General features: G+C 35.8%; 1 protein-coding gene across 3 annotated transcripts in view; it reads right to left on the bottom strand.

Moving 5' to 3' along the window:
• The window catches only part of LOC148946959 (uncharacterized), a 154,667-nt gene that overhangs the window by 48,497 nt on the left and 83,148 nt on the right, over window positions 1-23,022 (bottom strand). For all 3 annotated transcript variants that reach the window (XM_089096763.1, XM_089096761.1, XM_089096762.1), the window contains exon 3: window positions 15,822-16,076. In XM_089096763.1, the coding sequence (XP_088952889.1) occupies window positions 15,822-16,076 (255 nt within the window). The remainder of the gene's footprint in view (window positions 1-15,821; window positions 16,077-23,022) is intronic.

Raw genomic sequence — 23,022 nt, 5'->3', positions numbered from 1 at the left:
TTTAGCGTCCACTGCAGAGTCAAATCTTTGGTTGGGTTAGAGTATTTTTAAAGGCTAGTCCGAATTCCCAAAGGAATCGCGTTTTAGAAGAGGCGCTTTTAATTAATTTACCAGGGAGATAATGTCTTTGAGTACTTAGGCCAAGTATTTTCACTATATTTCCTTATGAGGGCACAGTCAGGGTACTTTTTTAAGCGGAACCTTCTATGTGACAGCTAAACATTGTCTTGCACAAGTATTAGAAATAGAGTATTAGAAACAAAGTATTAGAAATATAATTTGTAAGTCTTCATTCATAAGAGGGGGGGGTCACCCTAGGATTGGTCAAAAGTACTCTCCTCACTGAAGAATAAAAAAATATTGCCTTAAAAATGATCTATCATGTCTTTGACCCTCCTTAAATGTAACTCTCCTATATCGTCCCCCAGATCTGGACCTGTGCGGATGTATGCAGATGCTTATGGATTTTCCTTGAATCATACTTTGAAGTTTTTCATTTGATTAATCACTTAAAAAAGGGGCACTTGTTAAATGCTTTAGTAACAAAATTATGGAAAATACAACAGAGAATTGTGGAAAGCCGGCCGCCCGGAACGCATTATATTAAATACCTAACCTAACCACCTCTATATATTAAATATTTAATTAAAATATACCTGCCAAGTAGTTTCTCTCGCTCAGGCTATCTCTGAGTGGACAAAGGAAACCGGTTTCATTACAGACCAAGAATAAAATATGGTCGCCATAACAAGTAAGTACAAAAAAAGATATTTGCACCAGCTCAATGGCTATTTTTTACGATCTTATTTTGCCTTTTAAAAGCCCGCTCCCCAAAACCCTTATTTTCGGAAGCAATAATTTACCTGTCATATTTGTAGGGTTTTGGATATAATGTACAGTAGAACTAATAGATTCCGTCTGCAGCCCCTTGTTTAGAAATTCCAACAGAGTATACTAAAGACATGTCCCTTTCACTGTGCAATCTAGAAGTAGTCCTGTATCATCATAATGTCTAAAACTAATTCTATTACTGTTGCAGAACCACGTGTACTAACAAGATTAACTCCCTGTAGTTCCATTAGAATGGAAAATACCATCATATGGTTCAACAGTATATCACTTTGATCCTCCTGTCAACATTTCTTACCCAACAATAGAAATAAGCGTTTCGGGAAGTCTTGGAAATGACGGTTAATAAACGAGAAAATAAAAAACAATGACAGATTTGGTGTTATTTTCATTTGCACAAAGCATTAGGACTCGGTACGTACGAAGGAGCATTCTGGTGGGGGGGGAGCACTCATACAATTGAAAAAATAGGGAAATTAAATGAAAATTATAGGTAACTAAGACTAAAATGGAAAAAGACAACACTTCAATAGAGACTGAATTACCTGACTGATTATGGTAATAGTCAGTTTTATGAGAATATCAAATTAATCGTGGTGAAATATATATTATTTTATTTCGTTTATAAAGAGAAAAGAGTAAATCAAATGATATAGTAATGCCAAAAACGTTCAATAGACTTATTTGACTGCCCTCCTCCCTCAAAACTTTAAATTTTACCGAAAATCTGGGCACTTCTTAGGCAAATTCTGAAATAAAATTAGTTTTTTTTAATTCCCCACGCCTTAAAAAAATCATGCATGCCTGCCTCCTCATCAGGGCTGGATTTACCGGCTTGTAGCTTTTATGCAAAACTCATATTGAAGTTTCTGGAAAAGTTTTGCGAATAATAGGCAAAACAAAGGGGTCTTGTAAACCTATTTAGCCGTATGTAAACTCAAAACGAGCAAGACAGTAAATTAAGCATGCGACTCAATGTGTACTCATTCGAAGAATGCCCTCCTCCCTCAAAACTTTAAATTTTACCGAAAATCTGGGCACTTCTTATGCAAAATCTGAAGTAAAATTAGTTTTTTTTTTATTCCCCACACCTTAAAAAAATCATGCATGCCTGCCTCCTCATCAGGGCTGGATTTACCGGCTTGTAGCTCTTATGCAAAACTCATATTGAAGTTTCTGGAAAAGTTTTGCAAATAATAGCCAAAACAAAGGGGTCTTGTAAACCTATTTAGCCGTATGTAAACTCAAAACGAGCAAGACAGTAAATTAAGCATGCGACTCAATGTGTACTCATTCGAAGAATGCTTTTCTGATTCGTATTTTAAGAAAGAGGAAGTCAATAAGTAATTTATAGCAACTGTACATTTACAACGACACCCTTCATAAACCCAGACAAAACTTCTTATATCCCTAAGATTTATGACGAGCATTGCTATACTCATACCCCAAGAGATGACAACCTATCCATCATGCCTTTAAATAAGAGTATATTCTGCATGCTGTTAAGACGACTCATAAATGGACTTAACAACATTACATCCCTCCTCGGGGTTTGTGAATCTGACACAACCCGTGTCGCTGGTTGTGGCAACTCAGCACTTCTTTCCAAAGCTTCGCGGCTTCAGCAACTTGCACCAACCAGACAGATTTCATTTTATGGAAGAGTTTGAATTTCCTCAGCGTTCTGTAGTTTTGTACCTTGCGATTGAGGTGTACAAAGTATAAATTATAGAGAACTTTCCGAAATAGCATACACTTTAAGGCATATTTCACACTCTGGGAGTTGCCACCCCAAGAGGGTTGTAATTTCATAGGAAAGGGGTCACGGTTGGACAGAAAATATTAAGCACTTAGGCTTTAGTAGTAAAACCCTCGTGCAACTGAGCCCCGTTGAAACTCGACCCTCGTAAAACTCAACGCCCGTGTAACTGAGCCCCTGTTCAACTGAACTCCGTGCAACTGAACCATCGCGTAACTGTAAGAATTATAGTCAGAACTTGATTTTAATAAAATAAATTAAAAGAAGAAAAAAAGGAAAGTGAAGTTTCCGCAACTATTTGAAGTTTAACGTAGCCTACTTTTCACTTTTAATGAATTTGAGACCAGAAAAACATGTTTAAAATTCCCTTTAAACGTCAGAGTCCATAAATCTAAACGATAGGTTTTAAGATATTTTTCATTTAGCATCATCACTTAGGAGCATAGAAACAAAGCTTTATTTCACAAACAGCTCTAACATTTCCAAGAAACTACAGCATTGACGTCAGCCTGGGACAATTCAGTAAATTACAAATTGGAATATCACCTTCAATCTATAGCCGTTCCATTTCATTATTCCACCTTAACACATCTACTAAATAGTAAACCATTCTCCACAGATTAGTGCTGCTACAGTAGGCCTAAATTTTCTCCTTATTTTGCAATCTTAATCGTTTAGAGTAATGATGAATGTAATTAAAATTTAGTTGTAGGAAATTTCACCATTCCATTCATGCAACTAAGAGGAATACACAATTCATTATAATCAGTAGTTGAAAATTTTTGCATCAATCTTACAAAGGTGAGCACAAAAAAGGCTTTAAAATGTTCTAATTTACTTCGTTTTTAATTTATTTCTCTTCCACATCTGAAACTATTTTATTATATTAGAGTTATTACTTTTTTACTATTATATTAGAGATATTACTTTATTACTATTATATTAGAGTTATTACCTATTACTTTTACTTGGGTAAAAAATCTTATTCCGTTTCTATCATTGCAGTGCCACTGTAAGTAGTAATTAAAAAACTAGCGTTACTGAAATAGTAAATACCTTTATTTTTGTATGTAGCATACTATAATCTATTTCATTCCAACTTCTTACCACAAGCATGGACGCCCATAGACTGAATTTTAGGGAGGGGGGCTTACCTGGTCTAATCAGCACTTCCAGTGCTGTATAATTGAAATCTCAAGAAAAAATGTGATAGGCAGCGCGATAGCGCTGCCTATGGTCATCCAGCCCCCCCCCCATACACAAATCATTTCCCCAAACACATTCAATCATAATTTTTTAGATAGTCATTTTGTTCAGTGCAGTTGAAAGGTCTAGAAATTATGTCTTTGAAGATACCCCCCCCCCATATAGCCCTTAGGTCAAGGGTTGTAAGTTACGTCCTGGGGGCATATAACGTTTTTATAGAAATGGGGGTCGTACAAACTTCAAAGAGGGCTCATTGGATTGATAATCAGAAGTTATAATACTCTTTTTAGGAGTCAATTTGATCAGAAGGCAAATAGCCCCCCCCCCCACACACACACACGTCGTATTTTCCAGAAACGCATCTGATAGAAATTTTAAGGTGGTCATTTGTTGTAGAAACTTCGAAAAGGGCTCAGTGGGTTGGTAATTCAAAGGGCTAGTGCTTTCTTTAATAGTCAAAAGTGATTAGAGGGCAAACACCCCCCCCCCCTTCACGCCCATCATTTCCCCAAACACTTCCAGTCAAAATTTTGAGATAGTTATTTTGTTTGACGTAGTTTAAAAGTCCAGAAATTATGTCTGTGACGATAACATCCCCTTCAGAGTCCTCAGGGTATGGGTTGTAAGGTATGCCCCGAGGGCATTTAGGGTTTTTATGGAAACGGTGGCCGCGTAAACTTTGGAGGGGCTCATTGGATTGGGAATCAGAAGTTTAAGAGTCATGTTTTAAGATTCAAACTCATCAAATGGCATCTATTCCCCAATCCCTCATCTTATTTTCCACAAATGTATCCGATAGATATTTTAAGATAGTCATTTCTTCAAAAATGGTCCAAAAATCTCATAGAACAGCCTTTGGGGTTGTCACAACCCCCCAAAGTATGACGATAAGGGTTTTAAGTAATGCCCCGGGGGGGGGTGTAAGGTTTTTATGAAGAGATGGTCTTGTGAACTTTAGAGGAGGCTCATTTGGTTGGAAATGAATACTTCTAGTTCCATTTTAAGAGTCAAGCGTGATGGAGCGAAAATAGCCCTCCCTCTCCCTGATTTCCTCTTATCCCAAAATACACTTGATCGAAGATGTAAGACAACTATTTTTTAACTAATAGTAGAAAAAGAACATAACAATATCTTCAATAATCAAATATAATAAATATTAGGCGGACGTTGCACTAAATAAAAAAAAACTATGAGCATGTGAACTTTCAAAAAGGTGACAAGGCAATATCCCGAGAACAATTTATATTTAAGTCAGACCTTTAAGGGTTCGTTCTGACGGATTTTGAACGAGCCAGAAGGAACTATGCGTAAACTATTAATAGTATCACTACAGGTACTGTAACTAATGACACTAAGGGTATTAAGGTGAAATACTTTTCACCTTAATGGTGAAAAATGTTCACCTTAATGGTTTTTTTTTGGGGGGGGGGGTCCAATTAAACGAAAAAACTAAGTTTTTTATTGTTTTAGAAAATAAAGCTGTGAGACAGAGGCAAACTTTAGCGTAAAGAGCGATGCGTTGAGGAGGGGACAGCCCCTTTCATATACGGAATAATTTCTGTTCGTTTTAAGTTTTAATATCGCTCTTTGCTTTCAGTTAAAAAAACTTGTTTTTTTTAGTTAATTTATGAACGCTTTTGATTTAATGCAGCTTTAATTTTGGCTCACCGTACATGAATAATTAAAACGAAATCCGCATAATAATTTTCCTTTTTTGGCTAATTGGCTTTCTCGAAATTTTGTTCTGACGTAGCTTACGAATTAACTTACGTAACGAATTTCTACATTCGTATGTTTTTATTACATATATTAGGGAGTTCGCTCCCTAGTCAATACCTCGCTCTTTACGCTAAAGTTCGAATTTTGTTCGAATCACAAACCCCTGAATCACAAAGGCCAGTTAATTAGAATAGATAGCTCTTATGAAAGTACTAAAAATCTTTGGCTTAAAGAGCGAGGTATTGACTAGGGGGTGAACCCAATCATACACGTAATATTTTCTGTTTATTTTAAGTTTTGATGTTGCTCCTTATTTTCAGGTGGAAAACTTGTTTTTTTTTTTAAATTTAATTTCTGATCTTTTTTTTTAAATAATGCTGGGAAATTCGACGCCCCCTTTAGAGCAAGGTCCCTTCCCACATGAAAACTTCCTTCATGGAAAGATCTTCCCACATAACCCCCGACCCACCCACCCCCTACTACCAGAAAAAATACCCCCTGAAAACGTCCGTATACTTTACAATAACCAAAACTAGATATAAACAATGGGCAAAGTTTATAATTTGCAGCCCTTCCCCCTGGAACTGTGGGGGATTAAGTCATCCTCAAAGACATATTAATTAGATTTTCGACTATGCTGAACAAAATGGATATCTCAAAATTCTGAGCGTTTTTGATATCTCGAAAAATTAGCGTGGGAGGGGGCCAAGTTGCCCTCCAATTTTTTTATCCACTTAAAAAGGGCACTAGAACTTTCAATTTCCGTTCAAATGAGCCCTCTCATGATATTCTAGGACTACTAGATCGATACGATCACCCCAGGGAAAAAAAAACAAAAAAAAGACAAATAAACACGCATCCGTGATGTTTTTTCAGGCAAAAAATACCAGATTCCGCATTTTTGCATATAGGAGCTTGAAACATCTACAGTAGGGTTCTCTGATACGCTGAATCCGAAGGTATAACTTTCATTAAAGATGGTGTGATGTTCTATGACATTTAGGGGTTGTTTCCCCCTTTTTTCGAAAATGAGGCATATTTTCTCAAGCGCATAAGTTTTAATGGGTATGACTAATGTTGATGACCTTTACATATTTGAATTCAGCATAGAAATTTGATTCTTCTAATATGTATGTTGGTATCAAAGTTCCGTTTTTTAGAGTTTCGGTTGCTATTGAGCCGGGTCGCTCCTTACTTACAGTTTGTTACCACGAACTGATAGTTATTTGTGGTAGTTTTACGCTTGGAAGATTATTTGACTTTATTTCTGCCCATTTTTGGCTTAATAGAGCTCTTTACTTTTCTTTGAAAACTTATTCTGTGGAATTTTTTTTTTTTAATTAATACAAATATAAAACACCGTCATTCAGCCAGGGGAGCTGGCGCCCCCTTGCCCCCCTCACCGCCTTATGGGTGCCCATGACCACAAGTCTAATTTTTTAATCCCACCATGATTGCCAAAGTAGCTGTAATGCAGACTATACAGAGCGATATATTGGTCAGTAATAAGTGCTACTGACAATTTCGATAATAAAAAAAAAGTACACAGTGGGAAATTTTTCTGTGCAAGTTTAATTGAGAAAAATTAACAGGTACCACAAGTATACGTGAATTACTTAGACGAAAGCAAAATCTAAATATTTTAGAAATGGAGGTAAAAAAAGGCGTATTCAAAAAGCCTATTCTGCAGCTTTTGAGACCCACAAGCCAAATAAGAGCCAAGATTTTTGTTTGTTGAGTAAATAGTTTTAGTCTTCACCGTGAGACAACAAATGGAACTGGTTGTTGTAGAAATTTTCAGAGACGGTTTGTTGAAAATAATTCATAAACGGCTAAATTATAGCAAGTAGGGATGAAACTGAGGCCAAAACTAAATGCTTGATTGGTCGGTACTTTCCCATAATATGGGCACTTCTAAAAAGTCAAGTTTGACTAATGCTAATAAAAAAATAAAATAAAATAGGATGTATATATAATAGTTTATAAACAAATTTGGGCTATATATTTGCACATTAGGGGGTGGGGGGTAAAGCATTGCATATATTTAATACGTAACCTAACCTACCCTAGGTACCTTTTTCTCCCCCTAAACCCCCAAAATAACAGTTTAAATATTGTAAATTCAATGAGAAACCACGCTCTTCGATCAATTTAGATAACAATTACCCGCTTTAAGAGTCTCCATCACTGCATTCGTTCGACTGTCTATAGCCGAAGTGCCCATATAAAAGGAAAGTACCTGTTCGGTAATTTGACAAAAGGGTAGATTGTGGCAAGTAGGGATGCCACTGAGGCAAAACACTAAATGCTTGATTGTTGTTACGTTGGGCATATTTAAATGCAATAGAGCATGAAATCTCGGCTCCTTAACTCTTTAAGTTAAGGAAATATTGCTCCTCCTCTTTTTGATTCTATCTCTTTGCGCGCATACTTATTTAGCTAAAAACCAAATTAGGAAACTTGTGAGAGTATTCTTTCGAATTTAAAACACGGTTTCAATAAACGTTTCTTTTTTTGCAAAAGCATTGGATGTGACAAATGGCAGAGTTTCTGAATTAAGGATTACAATTTTAATAAGTAGGAATTTTAAACATTTTGATGAAAAGTTTAAAATCATATATAGCTATGTGGATAGCCAAGAGCTCAATTATTAGATTTGTTATGTCAAAAATCCATGATTTGATTCCCGTTCCTCCCACTTGACTTTGGGAGCTATATCAACTCCTCTTTACGAGTCTTACACTGCTCTTAAAAGAGTTAGTGTAATTTTGTTTAATTGAAAGTGGATCTAGAGTTTTACAAACTTTTCAGACAAAAAATTTGATTGTGGCAACAATTTTGTAGCGTAGGCGTTTGCAAGAAATAACCGAACGAAGTTAGCTAAGATTGGCCCATATGCTACACTTAGAACAATTTAAAAAAAAATTGCTTGAAAGTGTGAATGCTGATTTTGAATAATTTCTCCACTTCCAGTAAAATGGGCGGTACTTGTCGGTTATTGTAAACACACCCAAAAAGTGAAGTTAGGTTAATCCTAATGAAAAGTAACAAAACATGATGTAAGATTATGCTTTAGAAATTTTTTTTTATGGAAACCTAACTCAACCCAACCTGACGTAACCTAACCCCCCCCCCTAATGTGCAAATGTATAGCCCACATTATTCAAGTCCAATACATTCTCTCTAAGTCCAGTGCATTGTATCATCTTTTACTTGTTTTTGTAGCTATGAAACCGGTGTTCTGAGATGAAACCAAAGCTTAATTCTTGAATGTGTTTCCAATAACTGATAAGTACCAAATGAGCAATCTGTAGTTACACGCAGAAGAGCTGCTGACTGCGACATCTACTTTTTACCTTGAGGACTTTTGGTGGGTTTTAAGCTTAAATCTCACCCTTTATTTCAGTCAAGAGAACTTAGCTTATTCTTATTTAATCTTCAGAGTGTTCATTACCCGTGTAAAAAATACAATATTTTTAAGATTAGAAACTACAGCTATTCTAGATATTTGACATTTGGATGGCACAGCAAGCTTTTCATTAGCCTAACACATGATGACTCGTCAAAACTTATCATTCAAGGAATTTCCCGACTCACGGACAATTTCCGAAGGGGAAATAAATCCAGAATGCAAACAGATTCTGAAGCGAATTCCTGTCACCAAACATTAGACAACTGTACGGGGAAAATGTGAATAACCAGAAGCGGTCAATTGCTACTACAAAAAACTGTGGACAAGACATCTGGAGTTTTATGATGAGAAAAAAAGCAGCTATTCTCTTTTAATGTCTTGAAAGTGATTTAGTATCTTAAATTATACTTCGCAAATCATAAAAGCAAATGAAGATTTATGGATTTGCTTCCTCTCTATTAAAACTAAATTAATGATAATATTGTACTAACACTGAACATTATAGAGGAAACAAGTATGCGGATACCTGAAGACAATAGTTTATCCGTTCCTAAAAATAAGAGACGTATATTTTTGCAGGGTGTGGGGGGGGGTAGATGGGATGTTATCTGGTTAATTTCTGATAAGCCAACTTTAATACGTATTATAAATATTATATAGCTTATACCGTATGCCATTATCATCTACACTATACATCAGTTTATCCAGAATCATTATCACTGTCGCATTGACGAGCGAGTGGTAGTAGCAGATAGGTATGCTGGGGGTTGTGGACTTCAGGTCAGCACCTTTCCTATTTGCTGATATCACGAAATTTTCACAATTTCTAATCATTTCTTTTAAAGAAATGATTCAAATGATTCATTTCATTTCAATATACGTTCGATATAATTCACATGTTCTTGGTTATTTTTTTTTCTTTTTCAATCGTTCCCTCTTCCCCGGAATAAATTCGTGCAGGCTTGTCGGGGTAGAAAGTTTCATGAAAGGTGTCATTTCTAAAAGATAACTTTTTGAGATAGGGCTTCATTTTTTGGGCTAAAAAGAACAGAATTGAGTTCTAAATTTAATGTCCTTGAGCCTCATAAGAACCTTTTATATATCATGGTTGCAGCGCTAGCTGCAAACTAAAAAAGAGCAAGAGCCTAGTTAAAAAAAAAAAAAAAAAAAAAAAAAACAGCCATATGAACCTGATCTAGAAATGGTAACTATTATTTCGGTTAATATTAATAGTAAAAGTTATTGCGAAAACTAATTTCGAAAGAGACTGAAACTCCTCGAAAATGGTGTTGGATCAAAATAAAAAGCACACCATTGGAATCAACATGCTAATAAATCCTACACTGGAGAATTACAACCCCCCCCCCCCCGAGCAACAACGAAGATCAGCTTTTTGCCTGTGTAGCATGGATGCGTTTCCATTTACCGCTTTTTTTCTTATCCCCAGGTGGGGTCGTGGAATGTTGAGAGAGGGTTAATTTGAACGGGAATCACAATATTTACTGTTTCTTACTTGTAACAAAAGAAATTTTGCCACGCCAAAGTGGCGTTTTCTGCAATTTTGTGCCCACAAAACCTCGAATTTTTACCAAAAAGGGCCAAAATGTCCACAATTGCAAATTCTAAGATAGCCAGTTGATGTGTCGTAATCTAAAACACTTTTTTAGTAAGTTTTAAGTCCCCCCTCTTGAAAAACAGCTTTACAACAGGCGGATCAAACTTTACAGTGTGACGTGAAAGCCGCAGCCAGTTCTATGTTTACACATAAATCATCAGCTGATAATGGCACATATGCTGCAGTGACTACCAAGGTTGTTAATAAATCATCAGCAGATGACGATCTTTTTAAGCAACAAACAAATTATGCCACATAAGAAAGATGTTTTCTGCCATCTCGTGCCAAAAAAAAAAAAAAAATCAATTTTTGCCCCAAGAGAATCAAAAACCAAAGACTGCAAATTCTAAGATTACCAGTCAATTTAATATTCTCAACTAGAAGTTTTGACCCCCCACTCCCTCTTCACGAAAAACGAGGAAATGAGGTTCTTTTTTTACTGCAACCTTAATCAGAGAACCCTGAAACTTGAAAGGCTTGAACATGATTAGGCTGAGTTTAAAAACGGATGACTAAACGGGTCTGTTGGATTGGAGTATCCGTGGCAATGTGCGTGGCAATGAATTGCAAGTGAAGACAATATGTACTTTTAGTATCATTATACAGTTTTTAACAAACATAAGTTTTCTCGTAAGGGCTAGCTTTTTTTCTGTGTGGCACTTCGTACATTTCAGCAGCAGAAAAATAACGAGGCTACCATTGTAACCTCCATGGTTGAAAATTTTAATCGAAGGTTTAATCGAAGATCATTTTAGAATCTTCATAATCAAACCAGCTTCTAAAAAATTAGGTCATAATGGAGTTTCTGTCCTGTTCTGAACTGGACATTATAATCACAAAATTCTTACTTCTTTACATTCAGAAATTTCTGTTCATTAGATTCTCAGAGTTGCTTCTACTTTCGCTGTTTCCCAGCCCCCTCCCCACCATAATACCTGGATATAACCATAGACTATATCCAATGTTTTCTTATTACTGTTTTGATTCGCAAAATTTGGCAACTGTTGACAAGAAATAAGTGCAAAAAAATAATGCAAACTATCAAACAAAACGACAAAACGTAGGAGATCAAAGAAGAAAAGAGCTAAATCACAGCCAGAGAAGAAGGAGAGAAAAATGCAAATATTCCAGTCAGGACATACACTCATTCGTCCTCAGTTTAGAAATAAAAATAGAAAAATATTAGATAAAAGTCCATCGGGCAATATAAAATGTAAAAACCACAAAAAAGTGAATAAAACTAAAAGCTAAAATCTATTTTTTCGCTAGCTGTGATTTACTTCGATTTTACTTTGTTCTCCTACGTTTTTTCGTTTCATCATGCTCAGCCAGTGTGGTCTCAGAAAATATTTGAAATCTTCAAACTCAGCTAACTTTTGTATTCAGCCTAGGGACATATCCGGGTATTAGGAGGATGGGGCTGGGACGAAGTTAAACTGAAGTGACTGAAAATCCAGTAAAAGGGAATTTTATGAATTCAATGAATTAAAAATTTGGTTATAATAGTGTTTAGTCCAAAATAGAACATAAGCTCAGGCACGCACCCACGGGAGGGGGGCTATAGGGGCTGTAGCCCCCCCAAGAAAAAATTACATTATGTTTTCAAATCTTATTTAATCTGCTCGGTTTTATCATTCATTCCCTAGTAGCTACTTAAAACTTACATTCAAAGAGCTAAAATAAACTTTAAGTTATGCCCTAAAATATGTTTTTTTCTAATGAATTTTTTGTTTTCCGTTGGTTGGCCCAGGGACCCCCGGTTAGCCCCACGCCCTTGATTGGTGCCAACAATTATTTAATGTCTGATAGGGAAAATGTGTATGGTCTCTACTTTGTTTTTATAAATAATCATTTTTACAGCTTATCCTTGTGATTGTATATTTTAGAGTGAACAGAATTCTTTGACGCCTAAAACAATGGTCACAATCCACTATAGGAACACCTTGTAGATTGAGTCTATAAACATTTTTTAAGTCGTAATTTCTAAGGGTAAAAATTTCTAAGTCGAGTGATTTTTGAAATGTTTTAAATACAATGCTAATTATATGTTATTTATGGGGTTGTAAAATAGTAAAGAATGAGCACAGGCTATTAGGACCAGTGTCTCACAATGTCATTACACTAACTATAAAATTACAGCTTCAACAAGATTTATAACTTAATGAAGCGCAGGACATGAACGACCTTTAAGTCATTATCCCATTTAAAGCTTAAGTTAAGTCATAGAATAAATCGGAAAGCGCGTTTTTGAAAACGAGGAGAGGCAATTAGCCAGTACTTAAACTGAAACAGCAGTATTAGCCAAACCCAACCTACGATCCTAAATTGTTTTACAAACGCCCATAGGATATACTGCATAGATTTATGACTAGGCCCATTTTGGTCTTGAAAAAAGGAAAAGGATGCCTTCTAATTGCTTTAGCACTGGAAAAGAGAGCTTCTTTATTTGTGTAAGGGTCTAGTAGAATCTTTGAGGGAGTCCCCAACTCAGCTAAAGCTATAATTGTGACTCAACAGTATTATCAAGTGTTGAGACCAAAAACGGTTTGAATTATGTTAACCTAATAACATAAAAGGCACTGAGAATAATTACCTCGCAAGACACTTGGAGGTAACCTGACTAGAAGAAATAGGGGTTACACTCCAAGAAGTATGGCACCCACTTGAAATTTTGGAGAAAAATATCTAAAAAGCACGGAGTTTATACCAAAAGGATCTACCCTTGTCCACTTACGCAAATCAAGTTCGTAATTAATTTTGTACGGTATGCCATGCTTTTATGAGCGTAATTGTCATATTAAAACGCTTTTGTCTGCGGCAGAATTGTGGTGCTAGAAGTTAGCGTCTTGCACCTCAAATTTGCAAACGCCAGAAAGAAGCTATATTAGACTTCAGCACCAAGCAAAAAATGTACTAGGTATTTAATAGATACATATTTGAGGGTGCATTTTTTTTTTCTTTGGCTGTTTCAGTGAGTAATGTAAGCGGTTCAATTCTAACAGTTAAACGGTGTGTTTTATGAACCGTGTAAAAACAGCTTAAAAAGCCAAACGTTGCATGTCTTGCCTATAACTCATTTATAGTTAGAACAAGGCTAATGCATCAATGGACACGGTGATTAATCCTATGTGTTGATGCCTCGATGTCAACTCTCGTAATTAAATAAATTGTTGAATTTAGGCATTTAGAAAAATACTTAAAACGGGTATTTTTGGTCTGCATTCGATATTTTGCTATATACAGGTAGTTTTTGGTGCGATTCTTATGGAAGTTGCAGCATGATATCCAGCATGCCCAAGAATCATATTGTGGAGGATTCAAGCTCCAATGTGAAAAAAAAAAACAAATGATAACGTGAAAATGTGAAAAAAAAATATTATAACGAACGAGTGTTTTATTTGTTTTTTTTTGCCAGATATGATCATTCTGAAGTTACGTACGTAGAATATTGGGGGAGAACTTATTCAAATGGAAACTAAGAGTTGCAAGAAATAGTGATTTCTACCGTTTTGTGTTGCAAAAAAAAAAAAAAAAAAAAAAAAAAAAAAAAAAAAATCTCAAACAGGGTTGAAAATGCTATCGTGTGAAAATTTTGACATTAACAATGAGTTCAGAATTATAGATTAGCAGAAAGAATTTCCTCCCGGTTTCCCTGGTCATACTGCCAGATGGTGGCATATCTTCATTATAAAAAAAAACTTATTTAATTCTCTCTCAGAAAGCAATTTTGAGCGTTGGTCTCTCGCACGATGACTAGCTTGAAATTCGTAGAGATTCTTTTTTGTGGTACGATAGCTTTTACGAAAATCCTTTTCCTTTTGCTTACATCCCTAGGGGGTGAGTGGAGGTGATTTGAAAATGCGAAACTGGCCAGGCGAATACAAGTCGAATGTAGAAAAATCTTGGATCATGCCACAAAATGTCCAAATGTACCAGGAGCCGTAATTGTACCAAAATGATACAGTGTTGCAACGCTATTAGAACGCTGTAGTAACGCTGGTGGTGGATACACTCTAGGACTTATCTGGTTCAAACAAGGTACCGGAGAAACTGTAATGTTTAGTGAATCTTACTCAGCAATTAGCTAATTCTGTACTTCTGATCCTACTTCCTTGCCTGTGGTGAACAAAACCAGCAAAAAATATACCCCAATGACAAACAAAGTAGTAGGAGGTCGATGGGATCTCTCCCAACTCCATGGGCGTAATTTGCTATGGGGCAGGGGGAAGCTGCTCCCCCCAGACCTCAGCTCCCCCCCCCCACATCAGCTGAAATTTAGTTTCTGCAAAAAAAAATTGTCAAAGCAAAGGTAAGCCTGCATAATTCAAGCATCCAGAGAAACAAGTCAGTTTTCTGTAGTATATCTTTGCCCTTATGGTACTATATGGCTCATTTTACCCTTTTCACTGTCATTTTCACTTGATTCGGGAAAATTGGCTCCAACTTTGCCCCCTAAAGATTTTGATGAAATACGCCACTGTCCAACTCCCAGTCTTAAGATTTTAATATTTTTCATATAATTCGTCTGTTCATATGTTTTGTTTTTATCTGGGCATCTCAAAATAAATTCCTGTGTTAGTGCCAGGTTTGACCCCGTGGTTGATTCTTTAGCTAAGACATTTTCAGGAGTTGGCCAACCAAAAATTGAAAATACGATGAAATTTTGTGGCCTTATACGAAAAAAATTCGAATTGCCTACTCTTATGTAGGCTACTGCACATTTATATATTAGCCAGATTTGATGCTTTTCTATTAAAAACTAATTACGCATAACTGGTGAGCCCGTTGGTTTTTATAGCAATTTTGTAATAAATTTCCAAAACATAAAAGTTTGTTATGTGACAGTTATTGTAGGCTGACAGTGGGTAAATAGAAGAATGAATTGCCATTATCAAGCATAGGAAGCATCATTGGTCGATCAATTGAGAATCAAGCTAAAAGATGGAACTCTATCAGAAAAGGCATCTCTTATCAAGAGGATTAGGACATAATAAGCATGTGTGAAACCCACCTCATTCCTAAAATTAAATTAAAACGAAATTAAAGTACTCTTTTTCAATACCAGGAGGTACAGTTTAAAATATGCTCAAAAACTTTTCTTGGAAAAAAAGTTTGAACAAGATCCAGGGGCCTTTTAAAACGAAACCATCAGAAACCAATTACTGGCATGTATACATTTGGAAGAACAGTTGTACAAGTATAAAAAGAGCTGGCCAGTCAAAGTGAAAATGAATTTCATTTGATCAAAATTGAACTCTTACCCCAAAGCATCGGCCGGGTTCTTTCATTTGAGCCGGTGTTTGCCTAACCATACCTCTTCCCAGTGCTTCTCTTTGTCGCTGTGCAGCGAATAGCCGCAATTCTCGTCGTTCATCCTCTGTGAGTGAAGAACAAAATCGAATTTCATTATCATGAGGTGGTAGTTGATACAGCAGCTGCCGTACTCTGTTTTTCTCACCCACAGAGTTCACATAAGGTACTTTTTCTTCAGGTAGCGATGAAAAATACAGATGGACCTAAAAAGTAATCAAACTTAACAAATATTTTTAACCAATCCCCATTTTTTTTCAGATGGACTGCGGTGAAGTCAGTAAAAAAAAAGTAAAGATAAGTCGTTCATTACGCCTAGTCAAATACGAGAATAATTTTATAGTTTTGGAATTCACGTAAAACAGGAAATAATTAAACAAAAAACAACACAGTGGTGGACTTAGTAATTTAGGCGTTTTAATATTCTATGCTTTATTGAACGAACATGGCAAAACCAGCGAAAACCAGAAAAAATGGGACTTTAAAAAAAATGCAATATGGGACTGGAACGTACACAGGGTGGAGAGATTTGGGCCTGTGTCTTCCCGGAACACTAGAGGTTTTTGTATAATTGCTTTTTTTCATATAGTTTTCGTATTTTTAGTTTGTTTTTTCCTAAGTTTACTCTTTTGCTTCTTCTCTCCTAATGTCGAATTCCACGGCACACGCGTATCTGTCAAACAATTCCCTATTCTGAGACAAGTCCTCCAAGGCGGACAGCCAAGATTCTGAATGCACCAATCGACTTCACTGACTAGGCAAAAGTTGATGGTAAGGATTCTGAGCTACTGTCTAGCCTTAACGTCTACATTCACCTCATTTTCGACTTTAAATAAAAAAGCAAGTTTTCTCAACTGAAAGTAAGGAGCAACATTAAAACTTGAAACGAACAGAAATTATTCCGTATATTATGGTGATTGCCCCTTCCTCAACATTCGGTCTTTACGCAAAAGTTTTGACTTTTTTCCCAATTCTTTAAGAACGACTACTGAAACACAAGGGCCGTTTAATTGGAATAAAAAGCTTTAACAAAGCACTAAGAAACTTTAGCGCAAACTACGAGGGTTGAGTAACCTCTCCCACATACAGAATAATTTCTATTCGGTTTAAGTTTTAAGGCTGCTCCTTACTTTCAGTTGATTTTTTTTTCTGACCGTTTTTCAAATCATACTGGTAAATCCGCCCCCCCCCCCACTCGTCCGTAGAAAATTTCTCCTAGAAAATTCCTTCCCTCAGAAAATTCCTCCCCCGGAACATTCTACCAAGGGAAATTCCTCTTCAGAAAAATTCCCTCCTCGCTGAATATTCCCCGGGAAAATTTCCCCAGTTAATTCCCCTTTAAAATCCTCCTTACTTTCATCTGAAAAAAATATTTTTTTTGCTTAATTTGTGGCCCCCCTCCCGAAATTCCTCGAATCAAGTTGAATCGCCCCCCAGTGGAAGTTCTCCCGAAAATGTCCATATTTTTCCCAATAACAAAAAATACAGGGAATGTGCAAATAATGGGCAAATTGGATAACTTACAGCCCCATCCTCCTCGTGTGAAATTTCCTCTGAAACATTCTTCCCTACGGAAAATTCTCCTCATGGGATATCACTTGTCTCAGGAAATCCCCCCACCCCCGCTGAAAAATTTTCATATAATTCCCAAGAACAAATACTATATGTAAACAATGGGTGAATTGCATAACCTACAACCCTTTCTCAGGGGCTGTGGGGGTCATGTAAAAAATCTGGCAAATTTTCTCAGGGTCGTAGCCTTTGAAGTGTAGAAATTAAATATAATATTTTTTTATTATTTGGAATCAGCATAAAAATTCAATTCTTTTGATGCATTGATTGTTATCAAAAATTCATTTTTTTAGAGTTTCAGTCACTGCTGGGCCAAATCACTCCTTATTTACAACTTGTTACCACTTACTGTTTGAAGATTCATATATTTATCTTTTTCCAGTCAAGGATGTCCCAATAAAGAAAAGAAAGAGAATATCATATAAGAGCTCCCCCTCGAACTATTCAAGTATTTCATGCAAACAACACCATTTTGTCTTTGAAATATTAGGTAATAAAGTTATTTACTGAGACAGCACAAGGGGGACCTTTTAAATTTAAAGCTTATAGAAGAAATGAGTGAGAGGATATAATTTTTGATTTTGACGTGTGCTCAATCTCAAAAGAAGAAGGGGAAGTGGTTCCTTTCTCACCGTTTCCGATCGCTCTTTTAAAATGATTGCCCAGTAAAAAAAAGGTTTCAATAATCTTGAAGTACCAAGGACAGTGAAACTGACATTATTTTATAAACCAGTTTTCCTTTGAAGTAGTGGTTGTCTTCGGGAATCAGCAAATTCTTAATGTTTGAATTTCTACGAACGAAAACCGTTTTCAAATTTAGGTAATTAGTTGTGCTTATGTATTTTGAAGTTTTAAGGTGACAACACTGACAAAATGTGGTACTCCCCCTGAAACTTTATAATTTTGAAACAATCAAATGAAAATCATAGAATATTGCGGTTTTCAGGAATTATTGAGTCCAGGGGAAAAAATTTTTTTGGAAGTCCGTCGTATTTTAACATTTCCAAGAAATAGATTTTAGCAAAGTTATCCAAGTCGTGCCCAGGATTTCCAAAATTGGCCCCTTAGACGTTATTTCTGAAAAAAGATTTCTCATAAGTAATTAAAAAAACGGATTTATTTTGAATCTTTAAACAGGATTCCTTTTGGAAATGGTATCGAGGGCTCATAACCTATTTATTGTAGTTATAAATGCAACAAAAGAATTTATTTCAAGGGGGGGCTAAATTCGAAGAATGCAGACAACTATAAATTATATGAAACCATTAGAAGCTATGAATTAAACATACATTTGCAACTCTTGCACGCCCATTAGTACTACTCCTCAGTCCTGGTCTCCGGTTTTTCGTTCGGAGGTCCTACCTCTAGTGTACATTATGTAGCCTAGTGAATAACCCCCCATTTAGTACTTCACAGATATATATCAAAGATCACAATTTCCGATCCCTATATTTTATTTTAAATCGAAAGTGATTCTACTTTTTCATTTGTCTCTTAATCAAACTTCCGCTACAAATCTAGTCCCCCCGCAAGAACTTAAATAGTCTAGTAGAGCCTTTTACTCTAAAATTGAAATTAGTCGGAAACCTACTTAATTTTTACATCGCCCGTAGTTTTGTGTAATTAGTTTTTAAAGTTTGCTTTTGAATAAAATTGAGTGCTTTAGACCTTTTTTCAAAATTAATATTAAGAGCTTAAAACTTTTTTTTGTGTTAGTTTTGTATATCTAAATTCAAAAATATAAGCAGATTTTGCCTGACGTCCATGGATTTGTACATTCAAACAAAAACTTCAAAATTCATCATGCAAGAACAAGGGACAGAGAAAAAAAAATAACATGACAGCCTTTCGGACTGAACATAAAAATGGGATAGATAACTTTACTATCAAGTCAGAACTTATCACTAGTTTTTAAGCACATAACACTAAAACGTTGCCAAAAAACACACTAAAAAAGTAATTACGACAAAATTACGACTGCAAGTTTGAATTTAGCGTAAAATGTTTGAATAGAAGTATAACTAACTTCTTGAGCAAAAAAACTGTTTTTAAGCAACAAAATTATGCGCCTGAATGTATCAGCATAAATATTGAGAAAGAGAAAAATCCCAATGAGTGGCCTGGCGCAGCCAAATACAGGCTTTTCTTGAAATTTAGGCAACTCCTTTTTTTCAGGCAGAGCTAGTACCTTTCCCTGCTTCCGTCTGTAATCTATCAATATGCTAAGCAAATCATCTACTCGGCATTTATATTACCATTTAAGGTGACAGCGGACATTTCTCTTGGATAAAATGTCATAGTTGACTTTTTCAGCAGTTAAACAAGAAACACTCCTTGTGCAAAAACGGACAATTTTAGTGTTTTAAAAATTCTAAATTTTCGTCTAAGAATGATCACACTCAGGCATGTACATCCAGGGGTCGGGGGGGGGGGGGAGGGAGGGGTCTTTGGACAAGTGCTTAAGATTTTTCTTTGGACATAGATCTTCAAGTAAATTATGGATAGTGGTGTAACATTGGCTCAATAGAGGTGATCAGTTAACAATCATTGGTAAAGAATGGAATAGTCGAATGTATATTTGGACTCTATCATGGCTGCGGCGTTAATTGTATACTAGCAAAGAACGAAGCCCCGTCCTAGTAACAAAAAGGTAAACATAAGAGGTTTAAAAAAACTGGGCAACGAGAAAAATACCATTTGCAGCTGATTAAAGAGCCGTAACTATTACCTCGAATAATCTTTATAGTAAATGTTATTTCAAAAACAATTCATGGGAAATTCAAAAAATAGACTTAACCCCTATAATAAATGGGGACGGATCGAAAGAAAAAGTGCACCACTGGAATCGCCATGGCCGAAAACCTTATTCTGGAGACTTAGTCCCCCTGGCTTGAACAACAAGGAACATCACTTTTTCGGACGGGTTCTCCCCCACTGCTAGCGGGGCACTGCAAGATCATAGAGGGATGGTTAAGGGATCATTTAGTATAGCTCAGAGAAACCATTTGAATCAGGGGCGTTTCTACCAAAGAATCCAAAATTTATCAGTATGCACAAAAAGCACCGGAGATGCCAAAAATGATTTTTTTTTTTTTTAATATTTTCTGATTCCCCCTTCCCCAACCAAAAGAAAATCTGAAGTTGCGTTTCTTAATATAGAGACTTTCAACAACTCTTTTCAAATACTGACATTTTAAGTGAAAATTTTGGTATTCTCAATTAAATATATAAAACAAGCAAGCAAACATGAATATTTTACTGGACAATAAAGATACTACTTGCTACGAACTTAAAATTAAATATGTACTTTATAACAAAAGTGTTACCCACAATGTTTAAATATTTCTCAAATTTTTATGTGAATTTTAAATGCCTGGAATGATAATGTTTTGCCCTCTAGAAAAATACCCAACTCGTCCCTTGATTATCCACAATTACGCCACTAAAGCAGGGCAGCCAGTATTGCAAATGATGCAAAAAAAGAATTATTGAAGCAGAGTCTCTTCTCCAGTCAGAGCCAAGATCTCTCTGAATACATTTCTTATAAAATCATTGAGCTCCTTATTTTTCCAATTAAAATCAAGAGCTCTCAACGTCAAAATGACCTGCTCGTTAGAAATGGTTCCCTTGATGGCACACCTTTTTAGAGTTACGCAACTCGTATGTCCCTTGAAGAATTCCCCTAGCTGCCATTCCATTTGCACTTATTGCTGCATTTAAACTGACTTACTCTAGTCCAAAAAGATTGAATTAGAGTTCATATTAGGTCTTCTTACTGTCTTCTTATTGCTCAACCTAATCTTAGCACGTAAGGCCTTAATTACAAGGAGTCTCAAAGGCCAGAGGGAATTGTAATAAACCATGCAGAAGATATTAACTAAACTTGCCATAAAAGAAAGTAGATTTAATAAAATAATCAGGTTTATTTTTAAGATTTTGTCAGGTTAAAGAGACTAGAGAGGATCTTTTTGCATAATCACTTTCTGTTAAAAAAACAACAACGGTCTAGTACAGAAGCTTGATGTAAAAACTAAGCTGACGATTCATTATAATTAATTTAGAAAACTAGAGTACTCTTTCTGAATAGTTTGAAAATTCAAAGACTATATAAAGAAGACACAAACTTCATGGGAGAGCAAAAAAAAAGGATTTTTAGCAAATGGATTTTAATTACGAGCAGTCTTGAACAAAGAAGAATTTTTTAAGAGTTCCAAAAAAACAGCAAAACAAGTTTTACATCAAAGGCTTCTCATTTCTGTAAACGAGAAAAGGAAGCATGGTGCGTTTTGGGGAAACCAAAAATTTCCAAGTAGCCTAAACGAGGTACGTGGAAACGAAGTAGGATGGTAAACCCACTTTTGAAGGGAGTTTCGTAAAATCCACACAGCTGGCCTTTGCCTGCAGCAATGACATCACTGATATTTCTAGCGCCACAAATACTTCGAGGCAAAGCAAGATGACATTTTAAAGGCTGGACATCTTCTTAAGTTGACATTTATTTGAACTTTAGAAATATTATTAGACTAGACATAGCGGAACAGGCAAGTTTGAAGGGAGGGGGAGGATATCATGGGACCCGAGCCCCCATGAAATCTCATTATTTCCACAAGCGTTTCCAGAGTTTCCTGTAGTGTTCGTATAATTTGTCTGCTATTTCTGCTGTTAACCCCCCCCCCCTTGATTTTGAAAAAAAACTAATTTTACCATTATACATTATTTAGCATTATTGAAAAATCCTTTTTTGGTATTTTCATAAAAAAAACATTAAAACTGCCCCCTTAGATTTTGAAAAATACATTTACCCCTGCCCCCTAAATTTCTGTAAATGTCTCCGCGTTTCTTTAATTAAAAATCACTGTGTGTGGCTTTTCAGGCTCTAATAATAACAATTCCAGACATTTAGCGTCACACTTAGGCCATTTTTTATTCCCCCCCCTCATACACGTCTTGCTCAATGGTGACGGTCCAAGTCTGAGAACTATAAAAACAGTGCAAGTTGAACAGTGTAAAGTAGTTTTGAAGGAAAATGCAGTAAATTTAACGCTAACTGTTGTAGATACACCAGGATTCGGTGATTCGGTTGATAATAGTACAGTTAACCAAACGCATTATTACATACTCGCGTCTGAATGTGTATGTGCACATGTATGCAAAATTTCATGAAATAAAACGGATAGAAAAATATAAACGCACAGTCAGAGTTGTATTATATTTTATCTAGTTATTGCAAATACACGCGCAATTACCCAACTGAATAAGAGAAGCTTCTGATGAAAATTCTCCAAGAACTTCAGTTATTTTGGTACTTTTCTAGAAAACGGTAAGTCTGCCGCTAAAGAAACTAGTCAAACAGGTTCTTTCAACGGAAATTTTCTATGCTGAGGATTGCAAACAATGATTTATCACTGCCTTTACAATATTTAAACTTTTATTTTTTTTGGAGTTTAGGGGGGAAAGGTACCTAGAACAGGTTACATATTTAATATATACTATGCTCCCCCCCCCCCTAATGTGCAAATATATAGCCTAATTTTGTTCATAAACTATTCTATTGTCATCCTATTTTGTTTTATTTGATTA

The sequence above is a fragment of the Artemia sp. Qi Xiang Cuo genome, chromosome 11 (genome assembly GCF_049724085.1).
Source record: "Artemia sp. Qi Xiang Cuo chromosome 11, ASM4972408v1, whole genome shotgun sequence".
In the NCBI taxonomy this organism is placed as follows: Eukaryota; Metazoa; Arthropoda; class Branchiopoda; order Anostraca; family Artemiidae; genus Artemia; species Artemia sp. Qi Xiang Cuo.
The sequence above is the reverse complement of the archived record's forward strand: the minus strand, read 5'-3'. Positions and strand labels throughout refer to the sequence as shown.